The 22,260-nt window shown below is 45.1% G+C and overlaps 2 protein-coding genes across 4 annotated transcripts in view; both read right to left on the bottom strand.

Moving 5' to 3' along the window:
• LOC308119653 (transcription factor IIIB 90 kDa subunit-like) overlaps positions 1 to 6,186 on the bottom strand; it is a gene marked incomplete at its 3' end in the record, with an annotated part of 43,614 nt that extends 37,428 nt beyond the window's left edge. The window contains exons 1-3 of the mRNA XM_080479801.1: positions 5,970 to 6,186; positions 2,316 to 2,523; positions 497 to 577 (exon numbers count right to left, since the gene is read on the bottom strand). Of these exons, the coding sequence (XP_080335927.1) occupies positions 497 to 577; positions 2,316 to 2,499 (265 nt within the window). The 5' untranslated portion in view covers positions 2,500 to 2,523; positions 5,970 to 6,186. The remainder of the gene's footprint in view (positions 1 to 496; positions 578 to 2,315; positions 2,524 to 5,969) is intronic.
• A 1,526-nt stretch (positions 6,187 to 7,712) lies between these two features.
• zfyve21 (zinc finger, FYVE domain containing 21) lies at positions 7,713 to 20,609 on the bottom strand. 3 transcript variants are annotated; one of them, XM_080480138.1, is made up of 8 exons: positions 20,433 to 20,603; positions 18,927 to 18,977; positions 17,513 to 17,681; positions 17,322 to 17,397; positions 15,063 to 15,154; positions 14,788 to 14,841; positions 10,948 to 11,078; positions 7,713 to 10,530 (listed from the first exon to the last, which is right to left on the bottom strand). In XM_080480138.1, exons 1-8 carry the CDS (start codon positions 20,556 to 20,558, stop codon positions 10,495 to 10,497), a joined length of 735 nt encoding a protein of 244 aa, XP_080336264.1. In that variant the 5' UTR covers positions 20,559 to 20,603; the 3' UTR covers positions 7,713 to 10,494. The 3 variants fall into 3 exon arrangements, with proteins under 3 accessions (XP_080336264.1, XP_080336265.1, XP_080336266.1); XM_080480139.1 differs by lacking the exon at positions 14,788 to 14,841 and having other exon boundaries at positions 10,948 to 11,097; positions 20,433 to 20,609; XM_080480140.1 differs by lacking the exon at positions 14,788 to 14,841 and having other exon boundaries at positions 20,433 to 20,595.
• Positions 20,610 to 22,260: the final 1,651 nt, after the last annotated feature.

The raw sequence follows: 22,260 nt of genomic DNA, 5'->3' as shown, positions 1-22,260 counted from the left end.
CATGCAGCTCGTGGAGAGGCGCCCCCTGCTGGTCGTGGAGAGGCGCCCCCTGCAGCTCGTGGAGAGGCGCCCCCTGCTGGTCGTGGAGAGGCGCCCCCTGCTGGTCGTGGAGAGGCGCCCCCTGCTGGTCATGGAGAGGCGCCCCCTGCTGGTCGCGGAGAGGCGCCCCCTGCAGCTCGTGGAGAGGCGCCCCCTGCTGGTCGTGGAGAGGCGCCCCCTGCTGGTCATGGAGAGGCGCCCCCTGCTGGTCGCGGAGAGGCGCCCCCTGCTGGTCATGGAGAGGCGCCCCCTGCTGGTCGCGGAGAGGCGCCCCCTGCAGCTCGTGGAGAGGCGCCCCCTGCTGGTCGTGGAGAGGCGCCCCCTGCTGGTCATGGAGAGGCGCCCCCTGCTGGTCGCGGAGAGGCGCCCCCTGCTGGTCGCGGAGAGGCGCCCCCTGCTGGTCATGGAGAGGCGCCCCCTGCAGCTCGCGGAGAGGCGCCCCCTGCTGGTCGCTCACCTTTCTGCAGGGTCTGAGCTCGGGACTCCCTCCCCATCCCCGTCAGGTGAGAGTCTCCGAACGAGGGATGTTTGGCTCCGGCTGAAAACCCCAGAGAGCGGTTATAAAAGAAGAAAGAGACGGAATGGAAAAGAATGAAAGAAATATACAATTATAATAATAATATACTTCAAATAAAGAGCTTTGATTTACCATCACACACCAACTCCCCGTATGAAGAGGCAGTTTTACTGTCTTGTATTAAAGTAATCCTGTCGGATTTTGAGCTCTAATTGTTAACGAATTATAGAAAAGAACGTAGAAAAGCACATTGAAGCTCAGTGAAGCTTTTTTTTTTTCTTTTGACATTTTAATTCAAAAAACGGTTGATAAATTGGCCCCAAACAGAAATGACTGGTAGCTGCTGCACTTTAATGAGACAAATAATCATGTTGAAGGACAGAAACCATCAGAGCTGAGCTCATCTCTTTACCATCAACATGAAAGAGGCCAAAAGGTCATTAAACCGCGGATTAAGGGATAAGCTCGTCTGGAACTTGTCATAATCTATAGATTTTGATCTAATTAGTTCCGACCAGGGGTGCCGCCCTGCATGTTGTCCACGTCTCCCTGCTTCAGCAGGCGGACTGGTGAGGAACCATCAGGAGGGACACATGGAGAACATGCAGAGACCCAGGATCTGAGATTAACACCCCTGGATTAGACCATTAAAGATAAAGAAATTGCTGTTTTAACAAAAAAAAATCTAATACTGAAATGATCTATTAATCAAATTGAACTAATGTTTGAACAACTTCTGTACTGTCGTCCCACGTGTCCCGTTCACATCCGTCCCATCTACTGCTGACCACCTCACACCTTATATACAGACTGGAGCTTTTACTTCCACCTTCAACTGTATATTTTATATTCACTTGTATATATCACTTGTATTTTTGCATAGTTTTAGTGTATAGGTTTATATTTCTATTGCTTGAGTTTATTAGAGTTTTTAATGATGTGGCGTTCAGTGTGGGCAGAAAAGTAAGATCTTTACTGTACACACAGTACACACAATACACACAATACACACTTTGAATCTGGAGTTAAAAGGCCACAGCTCCATCTGGTGGACAGACTGGAAACTACACCTGTCAAAAAAGTGACTTTCATGGTGTGATTTTGTCTTTATGTCACTTCTGAACAGAGTCGCCACAGTTACCTTGAAAAAGTAATACTATTACTGATTACTCCTTTAAAAAGGAACTTAGTCAATTTACTGATTACTTGATTTTAAAAGTAACTTACTTTTAGTACTCAATTTACAGATTACTTGATTTTAAAAGTAACAGTTTTAATACAAGTAACTTTTTACTTACTTTCAACAGCTGCCAACACCCCCCCCCCCCACCCCCCCACCCACCCCCCGTTTTGCAAAAACTCTAAAAAGGGGCGGGGCTTCCTGCTAATATATATTTTTACTGAGAAAAATCACATCCTGCTGTCGTGTTCTTGTTGCAATGTTAAGGTTTATTGATGACGTTAGTTTGTTCCCATTCTTCTGCGTCACCTGAACGCACCGTTAGAGTGAGTTGGTCTGTGATTGGCTGAGAGTGGAGAAGGAGCTCTTATTGTTCTTAATCATTTAAAACACATGAAAAACTTCATACTGCTGCTCTTTTTACTTCACGTCTGTTTATTTAGTTCTATAACTTTATGTAAAAATCTGTAAGTTTGACTTTTCACAGTTTCAGTGTGTGTGTGTGTGTGTGTGTGTGTGTGTGTGTGTGTGTGTGTGTGTGTGTGTGTGTGTGTGTGTGTGTGTGTGTGTGTTCCTCACCTTCCGAGGACACGAACTGTCCCACGGCGAGCGAGCCGCCGCCGCCCGACTCCACGAACTCGACCTCGGACACGATGATGTTGTCCTCCAGGACGGAGCCGCAGCCCATGCACACGGCGTCGCCGCGGGCCTGGTCCACATCGATGTCCGAGCCGCCGCAGGTCCGACAGACCCGCGAGCTCATGGTGCCTCCGAACCGCAAAGCCTGCTGGGAAAAGCGCCGGACGTCAGCTTGCGGAGGTTCCCTGGCTTCATGTGAGACCGTCTGGGTCTTGTGCTTCTTTCACGGCGTCACGTCACGGCAGCCATTTTCTAGATTGGAGTTCAGTTCAGGTCTCGTCTGGTTCTAAAGGAACCCCAGCAGCTAACCCAGTAGCAACGTGCTAAGCAACTTTTCATGACAACGTGTTGCTGTTTGGACCGATTTTACACTCAAAACACCACAAAGCAACGCAGCAACGTGCAATGTTAGCAAAGCAACGCAGCAACGTGGATGTTAGCAAAGCAACGCAGCAATGTACAATGTTAGCAAAGCAACGCAGCAACGTGGATGTTAGCAAAGCAACGCAGCAACGTGGATGTTAGCAAAGCAACACAGCAACGTGGATGTTTGCAAAGCAACACAGCAATGTTGATGTTAGCAAAGCAACGCAGCAATGTACAATGTTAGCAAAGCAACGCTGCAACGTGGATGTTTGCAAAGCAACACAGCAACGTGGATGTTGGCAAAGCAACGCAGCAATGTACAATGTTAGCAAAGCAACGCAGCAACGTGGATGTTAGCAAAGCAACGCAGCAACGTGGATGTTAGCAAAGCAACGCAGCAATGTACAATGTTAGCAAAGCAACGCAGCAACGTGGATGTTAGCAAAGCAACACAGCAACGTGGATGTTAGCAAAGCAACGCAGCAATGTACAATGTTAGCAAAGCAACGCAGCAACGTGGATGTTAGCAAAGCAACGCAGCAACGTTGATGTTAGCAAAGCAACGCAGCAATGTACAATGTTAGCAAAGCAACGCAGCAACGTGCAATGTTTTCAAAGCAACGTGCAATGTTGGCAAAGCAACACAGCAACGTGCAATGTTGGCAAAGCAACACAGCAACGTGGATGTTAGCAAAGCAACGCTGCAACGTGGATGTTTGCAAAGCAACACAGCAACGTGGATGTTGCAAAGCAACACAGCAACGTGGATGTTAGCAAAGCAACACAGCAACGTGGATGTTTGAAAAGCAACGCAGCAACGTGGATGTTAGCAAAGCAACGCAGCAACGTGGATGTTTGCAAAGCAACGCAGCAACGTGGATGTTGGCAAAGCAACGCAGCAACGTGGATGTTGGCAAAGCAACACAGCAACGTGGATGTTAGCAGAGCAACGCAGCAACGTGGATGTTTGCAGAGCAACGCAGCAACGTGGATGTTAGCAGAGCAACACAGCAACGTGGATGTTAGCAAAGCAACACAGCAACTTGGATGTTAGCAAAGCAACACAGCAACGTGGATGTTTGCAAAGCAACGCAGCAACGTGGATGTTTGCAAAGCAACGCAGCAACGTGGATGTTAGCAAAGCAACGCAGCAACGTGGATGTTGGCAAAGCAACACAGCAACGTGGATGTTAGCAGAGCAATGCAGCAACGTGGATGTTTGCAAAGCAACGCAGCAACGTGGATGTTAGCAGAGCAACACAGCAACGTGGATGTTAGCAAAGCAACACAGCAACTTGGATGTTAGCAAAGCAATGCAGCAACTTGGATGTTAGCAAAGCAACGCAGCAACGTGGATGTTAGCAAAGCAACGCAGCAACGTGGATGTTAGCAAAGCAACGCAGCAACGTGGATGTTAGCAAAGCAACACAGCAACGTGGATGTTTGCAAAGCAACACAGCAATGTGGATGTTTGCAAAGCAACGCAGCAACGTGGATGTTTGCAAAGCAACACAGCAACGTGGATGTTAGCAAAGCAACACAGCAACGTGGATGTTAGCGAAGCAACGCAGCAATGTGCAATGTTTTCAAAGCAACACAGCAACGTGGATGTTAGCAAAGCAACGCAGCAACGTGGATGTTAGCAAAGCAACGCAGCAACGTGGATGTTAGCGAAGCAACGCAGCAATGTGCAATGTTTTCAAAGCAACACAGCAACGTGGATGTTAGCAAAGCAACGCAGCAACGTGGATGTTAGCAAAGCAACGCAGCAACGTGGATGTTAGCAAAGCAACGCTGCAACGTGCAATGTTTTCAAAGCAACACAGCAACGTGGATGTTAGCAAAGCAACGCAGCAACGTGGATGTTAGCAAAGCCGTAGTCCAGCAGGGCGGCGCTCTGCAGTCAGACCTCAGTGTTTTCAGACTCCAGCTCTGGGAGGAGAACAGTTTATTACAGCCTCTTATAGAATCAACAATAATATTAATATTCAAACAAACAGATATCCACATTCAGGTATCGGGATCAGAAGGAAAAACGTGGATCATCAATTAAAGGTGGAGGAAGGTGGTGTAATCTGTCCTGTTCGTCTCTACGACCAACATTGTTTCATCACTTTGACAATCTTTACATTCCCAGGATTTATTTTCATTTCTCTGGATCTCCTTTATGTTTTAGTGGAATCCTTCCCTGCAGTCCTGTTATTATTATTATTACTATTACTATTATTATTATTATTACTATTACTATTACTATTATTATTATTATTATTATTACTATTATTATTATTATTATTACTATTATTATTATTACTACTACCGATCAGCTCTTCCACATCATTTCCATCTCTTGTGGGTCATTGTAAATCTTTTGGGGACAGTCTGTGATGTTTAGTGTACTGGTACATGTCTGTACTTCAGTTGTGATGTTTAGTGTACTGGTACATGTCTGTACTTCAGTTGTGATGTTTAGTGTACTGGTACATGTCTGTACTTCAGTTGTGATGTTTAGTGTACTGGTACATGTCTGTACTTCAGTTGTGATGTTTAGTGTACTGGTACATGTCTGTACTTCAGTTGTGATGTTTAGTGTGGAGTTCTTCCCTCGTCTATTATTCTATCATCTACAATCTATTATTCACCGTTTTGTCATCACGAGGACATTTGGGCACTAATCTTACATCATGTTGTTCCTCTTCAGGGTCACGTTGTTCTTCTCTGGTTCTATGTAGAACAATTCAGGCAGTTTTAGGTTCCTTCACTTTCATTTATGGTCGATTTGTTTATTGTTTAACTTCAGATCATCTCACAAACATCATTTCACTGTATTTGGAGTCAATCTCTATTTCCGGGGTTTTATTGCTTCTTTCTTGTGTCTGATCTTTCTTGCATCATGTGGATGACTTGCAGCATCCGGCGGTCATTGAACACCCGCCTCCCTCCCCCGTTAGCAGAGCGGCTACGTGGCAGCTGCAGGGAAACTGACCAAACCCCCGGGAGACCAGCTTAACGGGGCCCCGGAGCCCCGGAGCCCCCGAGCCCCGGAGCCCTATCAACGTGTTCTGATGGACCGCGGCCACCGGGAGGCTAACGGAGCCGCCGGCCGGTCAACCGCCGGGACTCACGCTTCAACAAGCCGCAGCGTGGAGCCACGTGTCTCCGGCGGCCGGAGCGGCTCCGCGGACTGAAACAGACCGAGAGAAGCAGCGTGTGTGCGGGCAGAGTTCAGACCTTCAGCGGGGAGAAGTCCTCCGGTCTCCGGCTGCAGCCTCCGTCCGCCTCCCGGGACCCACCGCCCCGTCAACACTCCGGTTCTGACGCGTTTCTCCGCGGCTGTCAAGCTTCTCTGATCCCGCTGCCGCCTGTGTGGAGGAAACGCTGATTCTGCTGCAATCTGCCGAAACTTCTTCGTTACTTCTCCGTTACTTCACCAGAATCTCCACAACACGCCGACACGTGTGTCTGCAGCCGGCGGCTCGGAACGAACCAACTCAGCACGGCCGGGGGGGGGGGGTTCGGAATGAACCAACTCAGCACGGCCGGGGGGGGGGGTTCGGAATGAACCAACTCAGCACGGCCGGGGGGGTTCGGAATGAACCAACTCAGCACGGCCGGGGGGGGGTTCGGAATGAACCAACTCAGCACGGCCGGGGGGGGGGGGGGGTTCGGAACGAACCAACTCAGCACGGCCGGGGGGATTTACATAGAAACTTTATGAAGACATAAGAAATACATTAATAAAAGAAATACATCAACGTTATAAACGAAATTTTGAATTCATTCTGATTCAGTTCTACTGGCGCTTTAATAGCGTTTATTTAGTTTTATCCCTTGACCTTTGTGTTTCATGTCATGTATGTATGTTTGGAAGTATGTTGTCTGTGTGTTTTAAACTGAACTGAAAAGTTTCTCAATTCCTACAGAAAATTACTACAATCTCCTCATGAAGCCAAATTTAATAAAAAGTACAGTGAACATGTCTGATCAAACGTCTCCTACAGCTGTTGCATTATGGGAGTTTTAAAAACTCCCCCGACAGCGTGGCTCCGAGGATAATATGAGATGTAATACTTCTTAGCTCAGCGTCTCAGTGTTGTGTGAAGTACTATTGTTAAAAAATGTGAGGTTTTCTTTGGTATTTCTACAATTTGCTTGGTGGTTTGGAGGACTGGAGCCTCGAGGAGCCGTTTGGGCTCGCAGGTGGAACTAGTTAGAAACTAGTTAAGAAGCTAAACTCTAATCCTGAATAAAACCCAAAATATTCAAATGAGAAATCTGAAATACATTTACAACTAGAGCTACACTCGGTAGAGCGCAGGCTTCTCCAGCCACGTTTGTGCAACCGAGTTAGCATCACTAGCATGATAGCCATTAGCTCATATCAATGCTAACTAGCCTGTCACTTTGCCACTGAGCGTCTCCATGGCAACAGACACTGATCTCCTTTGATCTCCATGAGGCGCCTCTTTCATCTGCTTTCTATGGGACTTTTTTCACTGTTATCGGGGATTTATTCTGAAACGTTTAGTCGCTAACGTCCCAAAGTCTCACGGATCGGTCCTTGATGACAAATCATCCCTCGATTCAGGCGAGTAGTTTTTGTGAAAAGTAAACATACAAACCAAGAAGTCAAAGGTAACAAAGTCTAAAACTAGTCAAAACAAAGAAAACACTAAACTAAACCCCAAAAACTTCAGACTATTTCAAACTAACACAAAAACAAAAAAAGGTCTAAAACCTTTTGTAATTAGAGTAAAAACAAGTGCTTCTAAATAAATGAGTAAAAATTCCAAAAGTAGATAAAAAGTAGAGTTAATCTGGGTTAAACAAGTTTAATAGCAGTCTGGATCTGGTCTGATGTAACCGACGTGAAGTGTTCTGGAAGGACTTTAGAACTTCCATCATATTCATTTATTGAGAAGAAAAGTAGTGTAACTTCAGATTATTTGACACAAACAGACAGACGAGGCCACAAACTGTAAAACACTTTGATTTTATTCTTGTGGACAGAATAATAAACCAGAAGAGAAGTGAAGCACAGGAACCAATAAAGTGCAGGAACCAACAAACACCGAGTGACGACGGGGAGTTCTGAGCAAACGGAGGAAATGAACCGGAGGACGAGAACGTCGTCATCAAACTGCTCCAGTTCATCATCATTTCAGACGTCATCTCATCATTATCCCACAGAAAAGACGAGATGACATCAGCGCAGCCCAAACCGACGTCACACTGCGCCCCCGGTACCTCGGAACCTCGGTACCTCGGTCCCCCGGTACCTCGGTCCGTCGGTACCTCGGTCCGACGTACCGACCGGAGTCCGTTTCTTAGGTGAACAGCGTAGAAAAATAAACTTCACGAGGGAGAACAGGCGATTAAAAAAGCCAACAATTGCGTTTTTGTCACATTCCGACCTTTTTAAAGTTGTTCTTTTCTTAAAGGGACAATATGGGATATTTTCTCGCTCACAGTAACTTGAAATACGACAAATAAACATTGAAATGAATGTACTCTGACTGGCATTAGTGTGCTCACATTATGGTAATACCGGTTTGTGCCACAAGAGGGTGCCACTGCAGGGATTCCTCCAATAGTTTAGAAGTTACAGGATTAATAATCCGGAACATTTTCTTCAGATCTGAATGAGAGAAAATGTCAAATCCAAACATTAAGTTTTCAGATTTCTGGAGCTTCTAAGTCGTTTGAATTCTTTCTCATTCTACGTAGTATTTAGAATCAGGACAGTTTACTGAAGTTAGTACTTCAATGTTTAGATCAGAAGTTTTCTCACAAAGTATTAGTTTTTTTTCCACATCAACAGTTTGATTTATTTTAAGTACTAAATGTGACACCCGGTGGCGATAAGAAGCGACAGGAAGTCGTAGAGACGAACAGATAAAGTCTTCAGCGGATCTGAACCTCACAATCTGATCAAAGAGGAAGAAACGCTGAAAAACTACAGTTCAGCTTAAAAAGTACACACTCCTTAATGTTGAATATTTCACAAAATAACTTGTACAAAAGTTTGATAGATGAAACTTCCTTTAAAGCCTTTATGTATTCCTTGTGAGAGACAAAGTTTAACTGAAAGATTCAAAACTGCAAAAATAAGAAAATGAAATATTTCTGTAAAATTTGGATTTCCAATATTTTACTTTCTTCTCAAATTCTGTTTATATTCTTCTAATTAGACTTTAATTCTTTCAAATCCATTTGAATTCCATATGCTCTAAATGTTATTTTCTAATCTTAGTCTGTCTTTTCTGTTTTTGTTAAAATTCATTTTTAATCTGAGAAATTTGTCTATTTTCTGATTAATTGTTCAAATTGAGCTTTTTTCTTTCAATTTTGTTTTTACGGTTTATATTTTTACGTCAATGAAAATAAATTCAAACAAAAACTTCATAAAAATTTGGGTCAAACTTCAAATTGAAAACTTCAGAGTAAATTAAAAATATTGAAACTTTTGTTAAACATAATTTGTGAAAATCTTAAATTCAGATTTTGCCTTTACCCTCAAAATTTTAATTTTGCTCTCAGAGATTCCCTACATTTGTTCTGGGGGGGGGGGGGGGGGGGGGGGGGGTTAACCCCTTGAGAACCAACACGCAGTCGGTTTTATTTGACCCTGAACGTTCACTTCCTGTTTGAATTCCCATTAAAGGAAAAATCCACCCCGACGTTTCTTCTTGAGAAATTACAGAAATCTGTGCTGCTTGTTGGATTTTAGGAACGTTTCTGTTGCTTCCTACTTTTCCCAGAATGCCTTTCAGCTCTTCATGCTGGGTTTTAAACCGAACCAAGAAGTTAAACTGGCACTTTAAGCTGCAATGACGACGCTTTGCCACATGGGGGCAGTATAGTTAGTTTCATTCCAATATTTGTGCTTTTTGTTTGTTTTTGTTGAGCTGTTTCTGGAGTCCACTGTGCCGAGAAGTCAGTTGTTATGATCGAAACCAAAAAGCACAAACGAAGAGTTAAAATGTGCCGACTCATCACTTCTGTAATAAAATATGTTGAAGTTGTTGATGGAAGTGAAATTCTTCATTCTGACGTTTGGATGGAGTCACAGTATCTCTGTTCTACTTTACTTTTGTTTATCAGTGTCAAACACAGATTATATGAAACTGGAGATTAGCTGGTAGTTTTGAAAAGCAGCAAAAGAGAAATAACAGATTAAAATACTGTAATCCAGCAGATTAAGGGCCTTTAATGTAAAATAAATGGAAATAATTCCACTAGACGTTTTAACGGTGTCCAATAGGTTCAGACACAAAAGGGGGAAAACCTCGAACAACATAAGATTGATTTCTGGGATTAGTGACGAACCAGCGTGTAAAGCTTCCCTGAAACGCCAGCGGCGGCTTTCCAGAGTCTTTTAAAGGGATTAGAGGGATTAGAGGGATTAGAGGCCGAGTCCTTTGTTTGTCTTCAAGCCAAAGTCCGGCGCTCCGGACGGCCAGCAGCGAGGAAACATCCTGCTGAGCAAGGGTCAGGGAACAGACGACACCGGCGCCGCCCTGCTGGACGAGCTGAACCAGACACTCGTGTGATGAAGGAAAAGACACAATCAGCGTATTCATGGTAAGTACTATGTACAAAGTACTTGTTATTGAGGTAATAAAGTGTTTTTGTAGAAACTCTCTTTCGCTCGACCAGAAAAATCATCTGAAGAAAGTCATCCAGAAACCTGGGGGGGGGGGGGGGGGGGGCACCTGGAGGCGGGAGGGTCCATCTAGAGAGGAGGTCCAGGTCTTCACTGGTCCCGAGCTTCATACAGAAGTTTGGCCGCCTGCCAGGAGAAGAAGAAAGACGAGGAGATTAATTAAGACGAGAATTTGATTCATCCAGGGAATTATGTAGTTTTCATGTTGGCCCACTAGTTGGTGCTGTTGTCACACACCCACACCCACCCACACACCCACACCCACCCACACACACACACCCACCCACACACCCACACCCACCCACACACACACACCCACCCACACACCCACACACCCACACACACACACACACACACAGTTATTATGGTGACTGTCAAAATAAACTACCAAGTCCAGGAGAATAGAAACTGGGAGTCATGACACCACGGAGGAAACTTTGTTTGATTGGCTCTACTGAGCATGTGCAGAATTACTAGTTACTTTAGCTGAGATTAACGGTGTGTGTGTGTGTGTGTGTGTGTGTGTGTGTGTGTGTGTGAGACCTTGTGCATGGCGGCCAGCCATAAGGACGCCAGCTTCCTGTCGTCGGCCGCCTCCATGCGGAGCTGCTGGCCGTCCTGCGAGCCGCTGGGCCTGTAGAGCAGCAGCATGCCACTGGGACGACTCGTCCCTCCTGAGAAACAATTCAAGACCTTCAGGATGAAACGTTGGAATCTGTCGGATCTTCGGAGGAAACAAACTCCAAGAAAGAATAAAAAGACGAGACATGAGAGGAACAAAACAAAGAGCAGCAGGTTGATCTGATGGAGGAGGAGCAAGTCGCCTCGTGGTTAAAGAGAGAAACAGGTTGGATCTGATGGAATAAATTCTGTCTGGAGGTTAAACACTTCAAACTGAATACAATTAAAAAGAAAATACAAAGATCTTATTGTGGCGGGGTTCAGGGTTTGTCTCTCTGCTCGGGGGAGGACAGTTTTGGTTTTAACATGACGTCTGTCCATAAAGATTAAAGTTAAACTTCTTCCTGACGCTTTTCTAACATGAAGGACTAGAAAACAGGAGCGTCGCATCAACTCTTCATTCTAGTCTCCCTTTTGGGGTTGTTTTTAAACATGTTTGGAAATAAATAAATAAATAAATAAATACATACATACATACATACATACATACATACATACATACATACATACATACATACATACATACATACATACATACATACATACATACATACATACATACATACATACATACATACATACATACATACATACATACATAAACACATACATATATAAAAAAATAAAGCAGCGGCTGTGTGAGGCTGAAATGATGGATGTTGAATGTTTCCACATGACGACAAGAGGAAGTAACGACCAGAGGAAGTAACGACCAGATAGGAAGTAACGACCAGAGAGGAAGTAAAGACCAGAGGAAGTAACGACCAGAGGAAGTAACGACCAGAGAGGAAGTAAAGACCAGAGAGAGGAAGTAACGACCAGAGAGGAAGTAACGACCAGAGAGGAAGTAAAGACCAGAGAGGAAGTAAAGACCAGAGGAAGTAACGACCAGATAGGAAGTAACGACCAGAGAGGAAGTAAAGACCAGAGGAAGTAACGACCAGATAGGAAGTAACGACCAGAGAGAGGAAGTAACGACCAGAGGAAGTAACGACCAGAGAGGAAGTAAAGACCAGAGGAAGTAACGACCAGAGGAAGTAAAGACCAGAGGAAGTAACGACCAGAGAGAGGAAGTAACGACCAGAGGAAGTAACGACCAGAGGAAGTAACGACCAGAGGAAGTAACGACCAGAGAGAGGAAGTAACGACCAGAGGAAGTAACGACCAGAGAGGAAGTAAAGACCAGAGGAAGTAACGACCAGAGGAAGTAAAGACCAGAGGAAGTAACGACCAGAGAGAGGAAGTAACGACCAGATAGGAAGTAACGACCAGAGAGAGGAAGTAACGACCAGAGGAAGTAACGACCAGAGGAAGTAACGACCAGAGAGAGGAAGTAACGACCAGAGGAAGTAACGACCAGAGGAAGTAACGACCAGAGAGAGGAAGTAACGACCAGAGGAAGTAACGCCCAGATAGGAAGTAACGACCAGAGAGAGGAAGTAACGACCAGAGGAAGTAACGACCAGAGAGAGGAAGTAACGACCAGAGGAAGTAACGACCAGAGGAAGTAACGACCAGAGAGAGGAAGTAACGACCAGAGGAAGTAACGACCAGAGAGAGGAAGTAACGACCAGAGGAAGTAACGACCAGAGGACGTAACGACCAGATAGGAAGTAACGACCAGAGAGAGGAAGTAACGACCAGAGGAAGTAACGACCAGAGGAAGTAACGACCAGAGAGAGGAAGTAACGACCAGAGGAAGTAACGACCAGAGAGAGGAAGTAACGACCAGAGGAAGTAACGACCAGAGGAAGTAACGACCAGATAGGAAGTAACGACCAGAGAGAGGAAGTAACGACCAGAGGAAGTAACGACCAGAGGAAGTAACGACCAGAGAGAGGAAGTAACGACCAGAGGAAGTAACGACCAGAGAGAGGAAGTAACGACCAGAGGAAGTAACGACCAGAGGAAGTAACGACCAGATAGGAAGTAACGACCAGAGAGAGGAAGTAACGACCAGAGGAAGTAACGACCAGAGGAAGTAAAGACCAGAGGAAGTAAAGACCAGAGGAAGTAAAGACCAGAGAGAGGAAGTAACGACCAGAGGAAGTAACGACCAGAGGAAGTAACGACCAGAGGAAGTAAAGACCAGAGGAAGTAACGACCAGAGGAAGTAACGACCAGAGAGGAAGTAACGACCAGAGGAAGTAAAGACCAGAGGAAGTAACGACCAGAGGAAGTAACGACCAGAGGAAGTAACGACCAGAGAGGAAGTAAAGACCAGGGAGAGGAAGTATCGACCAGAGAGAGGAAGTAACGACCAGAGGAAGTAACGACCAGAGGAAGTAAAGACCAGAGGAAGTAACGACCAGAGGAAGTAAAGACCAGAGGAAGTAACGACCAGAGGAAGTAAAGACCAGAGGAAGTAAAGACCAGAGGAAGTAACGACCAGAGGAAGTAACGACCAGCGGAAGTAAAGACCAGAGGAAGTAAAGACCAGAGGAAGTAAAGACCAGAGAGAGGAAGTAAAGACCAAAGGAAGTAACGACCAGAGAGGAAGTAACGACCAGAGAGGAAGTAACGACCAGAGAGGAAGTAAAGACCAGAGGAAGTAAAGACCAGAGAGGAAGTAACGAGCAGGGAGGAAGTAAAGACCAGAGAGGCAGTAACGACCAGAGAGGAAGTAAAGACCAGAGGAAGTAGAGACCAGAGGAAGTAACGACCAGAGAGGAAGTAAAGACCAGAGGAAGTAAAGACCAGAGAGGAAGTAACGACCAGAGAGGAAGTAACGACCAGAGAGGAAGTAAAGACCAGAGGAAGTAACGACCAGAGGAAGTAAAGACCAGAGGAAGTAACGACCAGAGGAAGTAACGACCAGAGGAAGTAAAGACCAGAGGAAGTAACGACCAGAGGAAGTAAAGACCAGAGGAAGTAACGACCAGAGAGGAAGTAAAGACCAGAGAGAGGAAGTAAAGACCAGAGAGAGGAAGTAACGACCAGAGGAAGTAAAGACCAGAGGAAGTAACGACCAGAGAGAGGAAGTAACGACCAGAGGAAGTAACGACCAGAGGAAGTAACAACCAGAGAGAGGAAGTAACGACCAGAGGAAGTAACAACCAGAGGAAGTAACGACCAGAGGAAGTAACGACCAGAGAGGAAGTAAAGACCAGAGAGAGGAAGTAACGACCAGCGGAAGTAAAGACCAGAGAGGAAGTAACGACCAGAGAGGAAGTAAAGACCAGAGAGGAAGTAACGACCAGAGAGGAAGTAAAGACCAGAGAGGAAGTAAAGACCAGAGGAAGTAAAGACCAGAGAGGAAGTACCGACCAGAGAGGAAGTAAAGACCAGAGAGAGGAAGTAGAGACCAGAGGTGGTAACGACCAGAGGAAGTAACGACCAGAGGAAGTAAGGACCAGAGGAAGTAACGACCAGAGGAAGTAGAGACCAGAGGAAGTAGAGACCAGAGGAAGTAACGACCAGAGGAAGTAACGACCAGAGGAAGTAACGACCAGAGTTTCAGACTCGTGAAGGTTTTATCTCGAGGACTTGAGGAAAGTGTCTCAGTCTGTTTCTTCCTTCAACTCATGCAGAGGAAGTGATCCTGACAGACGACAAAGTCCTGGACCAGCGTTTGGTCTGTCGTGGCCCTCAAAGGGTCCCGGTCCCAGACTCAGACCCGGTCCTGGTCTGGCTGGAACCTGGACTGAACGGAACTCTGGAAGTTTTACGAGGAGAAACATGAAGCAGCAGAGAGACGCTCACCTTCAGACAGGAAGTGGTTGTCCAGCAGGCTGGTGTAAGTGTGAAGGTCAGTTTCTGAGACCGCAGGAGGAAGAGGAGCAGGAGGAAGAAGATGAAGAGGATGAAGAGGAGGAGGAAGATAAAGAGGATATAAAGGAGGAGCAGGAGGATGAAGAGGAGCAGGAGGACCAGCAGAGAGGAGACTTGTTAGTCCAGAGGAACCAGATTCAGCCGTTGGGGTTAGACAGAAGAAATGAGTTGATTCTATTATGAATGTTTAAAAAGAGGAAGATCACCTCCAGGACTGGATCCGTCCGTTAAGATCTGCATGCTGGAGATCCTGGAGAGCTCCACCTCCAGGTGACCGTCTCCGTCCAGGAACAGGTACCTGCAGGACAAACACCTGGATCACTTCTAATACCGTTTCTCTTAAAGTACCAACAAGGAGATTCCTTTCAAACTGACTGTTCTGTGCTTCATCACTATTATTATTATTATTACAGGTTTTTTTATTACTTCAATAAATGTGTCGTCTTGTATTCGTCCTCCAAATATAATTTTTATTAAAAAAAAAAGAACTTTGTTTTGAACATTTTCCATCTTTCCCAGTCGGCTGTGACTCCAGACGTAGTTTATCCAACCCTAATCCCAACCCTAACCCTTTATCAAACCCTAATCCCAACCCTAACCCTTTATCAAACCCTAATCCTAACCCTAACCCTAACCCTTTATCCAACCCTAACCCTAACCCTTTATCCAACCCTAACCCTAACCCTTTATCCAACCCCAACCCTAACCCTTTATCCAACCCCAACCCTAACCCTTTATCCAACCCCAACCCTAACCCTTTATCCAACCCTAACCCTAACCCTTTATCCAACCCCAACCCTAACCCTTTATCCAACCCCAACCCTAACCCTTTATCCAACCCCAACCCTAACCCTTTATCCAACCCTAACCCTAACCCTTTATCCAACCCCAACCCTAACCCTTTATCCAACCCCAACCCTAACCCTTTATCCAACCCCAACCCTAACCCTTTATCCAACCCTAACCCTAACCCTTTATCCAACCCTAACCCTAACCCTAACCCTTTATCCAACCCCATCCCTAACCCTTTATCCAACCCCAACCCTAACCCTTTATCCAACCCCAAACCTAACCCTTTATCCAACCCTAACCCTAACCCTTTATCCAACCCTAACCCTTTATCCAACCCGAACCCTAACCCTAACCCTTTATCCAACCCCAACCCTAACCCTTTATCCAACCCTAACCCTAACCCTGACCCTTTATCCAACCCTAACCCTTTATCCAACCCTAACCCTAACCCTAACCCTTTATCCAACCCTAACCCTAACCCTTTATCCAGCCCTAACCCTTTATCCAGCCCCAACCCTAACCCTTTATCCAGCCCAAACCCTAACCCTTTATCCAGCCATAGCCCTAACCCTAACCCTTTATCCAGCCCTAATCCTAACCCTAACTTTATCCAGCCCTAACCCTAACCCTTTATCCAGCCCTAACCCTAACCCTTTATCCAGCCCTAATCCTAACACTAACCCTTTATCCAGCCCTAACACTAACCCTAACCCTTTATCCAACCCTAACCCTTTATCCAGCCCTAACCCTAACTCTAACCCTTTATCTAACCCTAACCCTTTATCCAGCCCTAACCCTTTATCCAACACTAACCCTAACCCTAACTCTAACCCTTTATCCAGCCCTAACTCTAACCCTTTATCTAACCCTAACCCTTTATCCAGCCCTAACCCTAACCCTTTATCCAGCCCTAATCCTAACACTAACCCTTTATCCAGCCCTAACACTAACCCTAACCCTTTATCCAACCCTAACCCTTTATCCAACCCTAACCCTTTATCCAACCCTAACCCTTTATCCAGCCCTAACCCTAACTCTAACCCTTTATCTAACCCTAACCCTTTATCCAGCCCTAACCCTAACTCTAACCCTTTATCTAACTCTAACCCTAACCCTAACTCTAACCCTTTATCTAACTCTAACCCTTTATCCAGCCCTAACCCTAACCCTAACCCTTTATCCAGCCCTAACCCTAACCCTTTATCTAACCCTAACCCTTTATCCAACACTAACCCTAACCCTAACCCTAACCCTAACCCTTTATCCAGCCCTAACCCTAACTAACCCTTTATCCAGCCCTAACCCTAACCCTAACCCGTCCAGTATTGAGGGAATGAATGATGCACTGGAAAGTGTCTTTGACTGTCCTGAAAATCACAATATAAAACCTATGCATTACTGTTATTATTATTTTTGACTGCAGGTGGCGCCGCTGCAGCACATCCTGAAGAAAAAGAACAGTGAGCAGAAAATAAAAGTAGAGAAAGAGTTGAAGTTTGGATTAAAGAGAACAAACTGTTGGTTTGTGATGAATGAGTGCGTCTTCTTTTACTTTAGAATGAGGAAGTTAGAGGAGCTCCAATCAAAGCAGACGTCTCTTTAACAGGAAGATAAACGGAGTGAACACAGCTGCAGGTCTTTAAAAGCTTTTATTGTGAAGGTTTGAAGCCGACCTGTGGTTGTTGGAGAGGCGACTCGTCATGGTTTCAGACTTCTCCGACATTCCCACCGTGACCACGAAGGTTCCTCCTGGAAACAAAACAAACTCTCAAATGTGGTCATTCAGTTTTCCTCCCCGAGGCTCTGCAGACTTTTATTTTGACATCCGGCCGCAGAAACGGCGAGACGTGATTCTGCTGCTCACCTCCCAGCAGCACTTTGAGCTGCTTGTCGTAGAACTCGCTCTCCTTCTGGGACGCCAGGCTGCACTCGGCGCACTGTCGCACCGGGTCCACGAAGCACATGCGGGGCAGCGCCACCTTCCTGCTGCAGCACTTATCGCAGAAGCAGCGGCCGCAGCGCCGACAGTGATGCTGCGGAACAAACGTCGCCGTTCAAACGTCTGAAGTGACGTCAGCAGTGCAGAACGACATCGTCACGTCACGTCATGCTGCGTAATGCTACGTCACATCATGCTGCGTCACGTCATGCTGCGTAATGCTACGTCACATCATGCAACGTCACATCATGCTGCGTAATGCTGCGTCACATCATGCTGCGTCACGTCATGCTGCGTAATGCTACGTCACATCATGCAACGTCACGTCATGCTGCGTAATGCTACGTCACATCATGCTGCGTCACGTCATGCTGCGTAATGCTACGTCACATCATGCTACGTCACGTCATGCTGCGTAATGCTACGTCACATCATGCTGCGTCATGCTACGTCACATCATGCTGCGTCACATCATGCAACGTCACATCATGCTGCGTAATGCTACGTCACGTCATGCTGCGTAATGCTACGTCACATCATGCAACGTCACATCATGCTGCGTAATGCTACGTCACGTCATGCTGCGTAATGCTACGTCACATCATGCCGCGTCATATGCTACGTCACATCATGCTACGTCACGTCATGCAACGTCACATCATGCTGCGTAATGCTACGTCACATCATGCTGCGTAATGCTACGTCACATCATGCTACGTCACATCATGCTACGTAATGCTACGTCACATCATGCTACGTCACACTACAAGGAGTCAGCGGTTACTTTTGGTTTTGATTTAATATAAAACGTTAGAGTTGCATCTCTTCATCCAACTCACTGAGCTCATTGTTAGTTTGAGCAATACCTCCAGATTATAGAGCATCTTCCTTCTCTAACATCAGATTATAGAGCATCTTCCTCCTCTAACATCAGATTATAGAGCATCTTCCTCCGCTGAGAGAACTCTATATTACATACTTTGTAAATACGTGAGACAAACATGACCCTGCAGTTTCAGGGCTTTTTTTTGTTTCGAGCAGAAAAAGAACATAAAATCCACTTTACAGCCTTTCAAGCTACATAAAGTTGTGAAACAGTGAATGTTCCTGCTGAAGCCTGAAGGGCGGCGCCAGAACGACTCTGGATCGACGCTTCAGAATCCAGAGATTCACTCTTCACTTTGTTCTGTTCAGCTTCCATGTGAGTCAAATGAAACTGTGATTTTACAAACTAAGAGTGGAGCTGATGGAACGCAGCACCAACAGCTTTCAGACAGCAGTGGAGGTTCTACAGAGACGCAGAAGCTCCGCCCACTTCGCCGTGACACGGTGGACTGACCTTCCTCCTGATGAAGTCAAACTTGGTGTCACACTGCATACACCTGGGACACTGGGGGACGAGGAGAAACAGGAAGTTACACAACCAGCTGAGCTCACTGCTTTCACATTCCTGCATGAATCCAGACATCACATGGTTAACTCCTCTTCCTCCTCTTCCTCCTCCTCTTCCTCCTCCTCTTCCTCCTCCTCCTCTTCCTCCTCCTCCTCCTCCCTTTTAAACACAGACTCAAAATGTCTAGAAGTGAGACAAACACACAGAAACTGAGCTCCATGATAAGGAGGGAAAGTAAACAATAACAAGTGGCCCAAAGGATGATCAGGACACACACACACACACACACACACACACACACACACACACACAATAAAAGTAATATCTAGCAAAGTGAGTAATTAACATGTTGACTAACGAGCTGCAGCAGTGACTGAGACACTGTGACAGCCTGCCCAGGGCCAGGAGGAAGAGGAGGAGGAGGAAGAGGAAGAGCCCAGTCAAGCTCACGGCTGTTAGCAGAGCAGAATCAAAATGGCAGTTTCCCTTAAACAATACAAGCACAGAAACTCCAAAACACATTAAACTTCCAAATATTTATAAAACTGAGACATTAATTACTTCAGTTAAGTTGTTCTGAGTGTGTAGTTCACCTCAACACACAATTCATAAACAGAAAACTACACAAGAGAAATGATGAACAGATCAACTGTTTCAAAGACTAAAGAACAAAGTGTATTAAAGATGTTAAACGGCCACAAAGTTACTGAAAAAGACCATTAAAGGAACCAAATAACCATAAAGATACAGAAAAGGTTGACAACAACATGAACTAATAATAAACCAACATAATGATGAAAAATGACAACAAAACATGATGAAGAAGAAAAAGGTCAAAATAATGTAAACAAAACTGTCACATGACACTAAAGCCCCGTTTCCACGACGACAGAGCCTCTGAAAACACAACTTTTTGAAGAATTCTTCCAAGGTGGAACTTTTTAAAAACTGACTCGGTCTCCATGGAAACCGCAACTTTTGTGAAACTGCCACAGCACATGGCGGGAGTCCTGCCTGTGGATGTTTATAACACATTCATGTGTTTCAGCACCAACTAGTGGCTGGGTATGCTCGCTGCACCAAAATGATCACAAAAGGGCACAAAAAACACAAAGTGCAGTAAAAGCATGGCCACAAAACCAAAAGTAAGAGAAAAACTCATGTGACTCAAATGTTGTACGACAGAAACAGGATGAGCGTAAAAACAAACAAAACAGGAAAAGCAAAGCCTCAGAGAGACGAGCTCCGGAAGATAGAATCTAAAAGTGGAAGATATGAAATTCTGAACAAAGTAATAATCAAAATTTAAAAGAATTGAATCACTTCAAATCAGAAAGTCAAACAGGGGCCACAGGTTGTTTTATTCTGAAGATTCCCACCGGAAGCGCCACCTCCCCGCAGCTAGCTTAGCGCCTTCCTTCCCCAAAGCTCGTGTCCCGGAGCGAAGCTCACCTCTCGGTCGGGCACCCACTGCGGCTCCCGGAGGCAGAAGGGGCTGCTGAAGGCGCCCTCCTCCGGCACCATGCGGAGCCCGCTGGGGCTGCGGACCAGCTTCTTCCCGTCGGGCACGGCAGACATGTTGGACGATGTCCGTCCTCCGTGAGCCAGCCGAGCCTTCTTTATACCGCCAACTCTGGACATGCCCCTCACACGTGACTGACAGGGCGCAGAACCAATCACGGCCCAGATGAATGTCTGATAACCAACCATAGCGTTGAGCTGATGTCATGTGACCTCCCCTCCAAACTGGAATGTTTTGATCCAGCCGAGACTCCCAGCCACGCCCCGGCCACGCCCCTGTCGTCTGACTGACAGTGCGCAGACCCAATCACGGCTCAGATTGATTTCTGGTAACCAATCACGGCGCAGAGCTGATGTCATGTGACCCTCCAAAGTGGAACGTTGAGAGTTTTTTTCCAGCCGCACCCATGAAGACGAAATAAAAGATAAGAAGTGAAACATCCTAAAGTTCTGACCTCCAGATGTTTACTCATCTCGCTTCACTCGGTTAGTTTTAACTCCGGTGTCTCTTACAGCGTCACGTTGTTTCACTTTCTCTTTTTTATTTCACATGTTTACTTTTTATTCAGTCTTTTGGGTCAAATGTGACTTTTATTTTTGCACCTCTCTGTGTGTTTGTTTGGTTTTAATCTCTTTCTCATTTGTTCCAGCTTTACTTCCAGATGTTTTTTTGTCGTTTTAAAAAAGTTTGATTCCTTTTTTGGTCGTTTTTCCTCATTTTGTGTCAATTTGTTGTTTATTCTGGTTATTTTTTTTCACAATTTCATGTTGCGTCCTTTATTTAGAGCGTGTTAATTTAGTGTCACATTTGGGTATTTTACAGCTCTGTTGTATTTTGGTTTAAGGTTATCTCTCTTTCATTTGTGAGTCATGACGTGACGGTTTAATGTTGTTTGGTCACTCTTATTTTTATTAGGTTATTTTATGTCACTGTAGTCGTTTGTTTCTCAAACATTCCAGGACGTTTTGGTAATTGTGTGGTCTCTCATTGCTTTATATCTGTATTTAGTATTGGTAATGTAGTTTTTCCTTCTTTGTGTCAAATGGAGTTTTGTTGTTGATATTTATTGCTGTTTTGTGTCTTGATTTAGTTCTATTTGACCTTATAGCGGTTTACTTTCTCTTGTTTTCTGTTGTGACTTGGTCATTTTTTATTTAAAGTTCAGGCACATTTCTTCCTCACTGCTTTTTGTTTGTATTGTTCATGTGGTGTTTCTTCTTTAATCCCGTGTCTCATTCTGGTTATTTTAGATTTTTGTGGTTATTCTGCACATCTCACATTTATGTACCATTTTCACGTTTAACGTGTTCAATTGTGTGTCATTTCATAGTCATTTATGTTTCCTAACAGTTGTTTTTGTTTCTATTTGACGTCATTACCATTTCATTTTGGTCACTCTGTGCTCACTTTGAGTCTCTTTGTTGTGCTGTAGAAGTGAAAGAGTGATTGTTTAACATATTTCAATTTAATAAAATAGACAAGAACTGAAAACAAAAAGCAAACATCAATTTTATTCTTCAAAAACAGAGAAGCTGTACAATAATTAGCTGTTTCAGTGTCACTTTTGCTCACATGAAAAAAGGCGGTACAGAATCAACGCAGACAAACTTCCTCACAATTACAGTGCAAATGAGAGATTTACAGAAAGAAATCAAAGGCTTGGAAAATCTTGTGTTGAGATTAGGTTGAGCGTCAGTGTGCCTGCTGCAGAGCTCAGATTAGCTCTTCAACAGTGTCATAATCTGAGCTACGCTCCAA

Source organism: Lipophrys pholis (assembly GCF_963383615.2).
Source record: "Lipophrys pholis genome assembly, chromosome: 14".
Taxonomy (NCBI): Eukaryota; Metazoa; Chordata; class Actinopteri; order Blenniiformes; family Blenniidae; genus Lipophrys; species Lipophrys pholis.
Note: the sequence above shows the minus strand (reverse complement) of the source record. Positions and strands in the feature narration are given on the sequence as shown.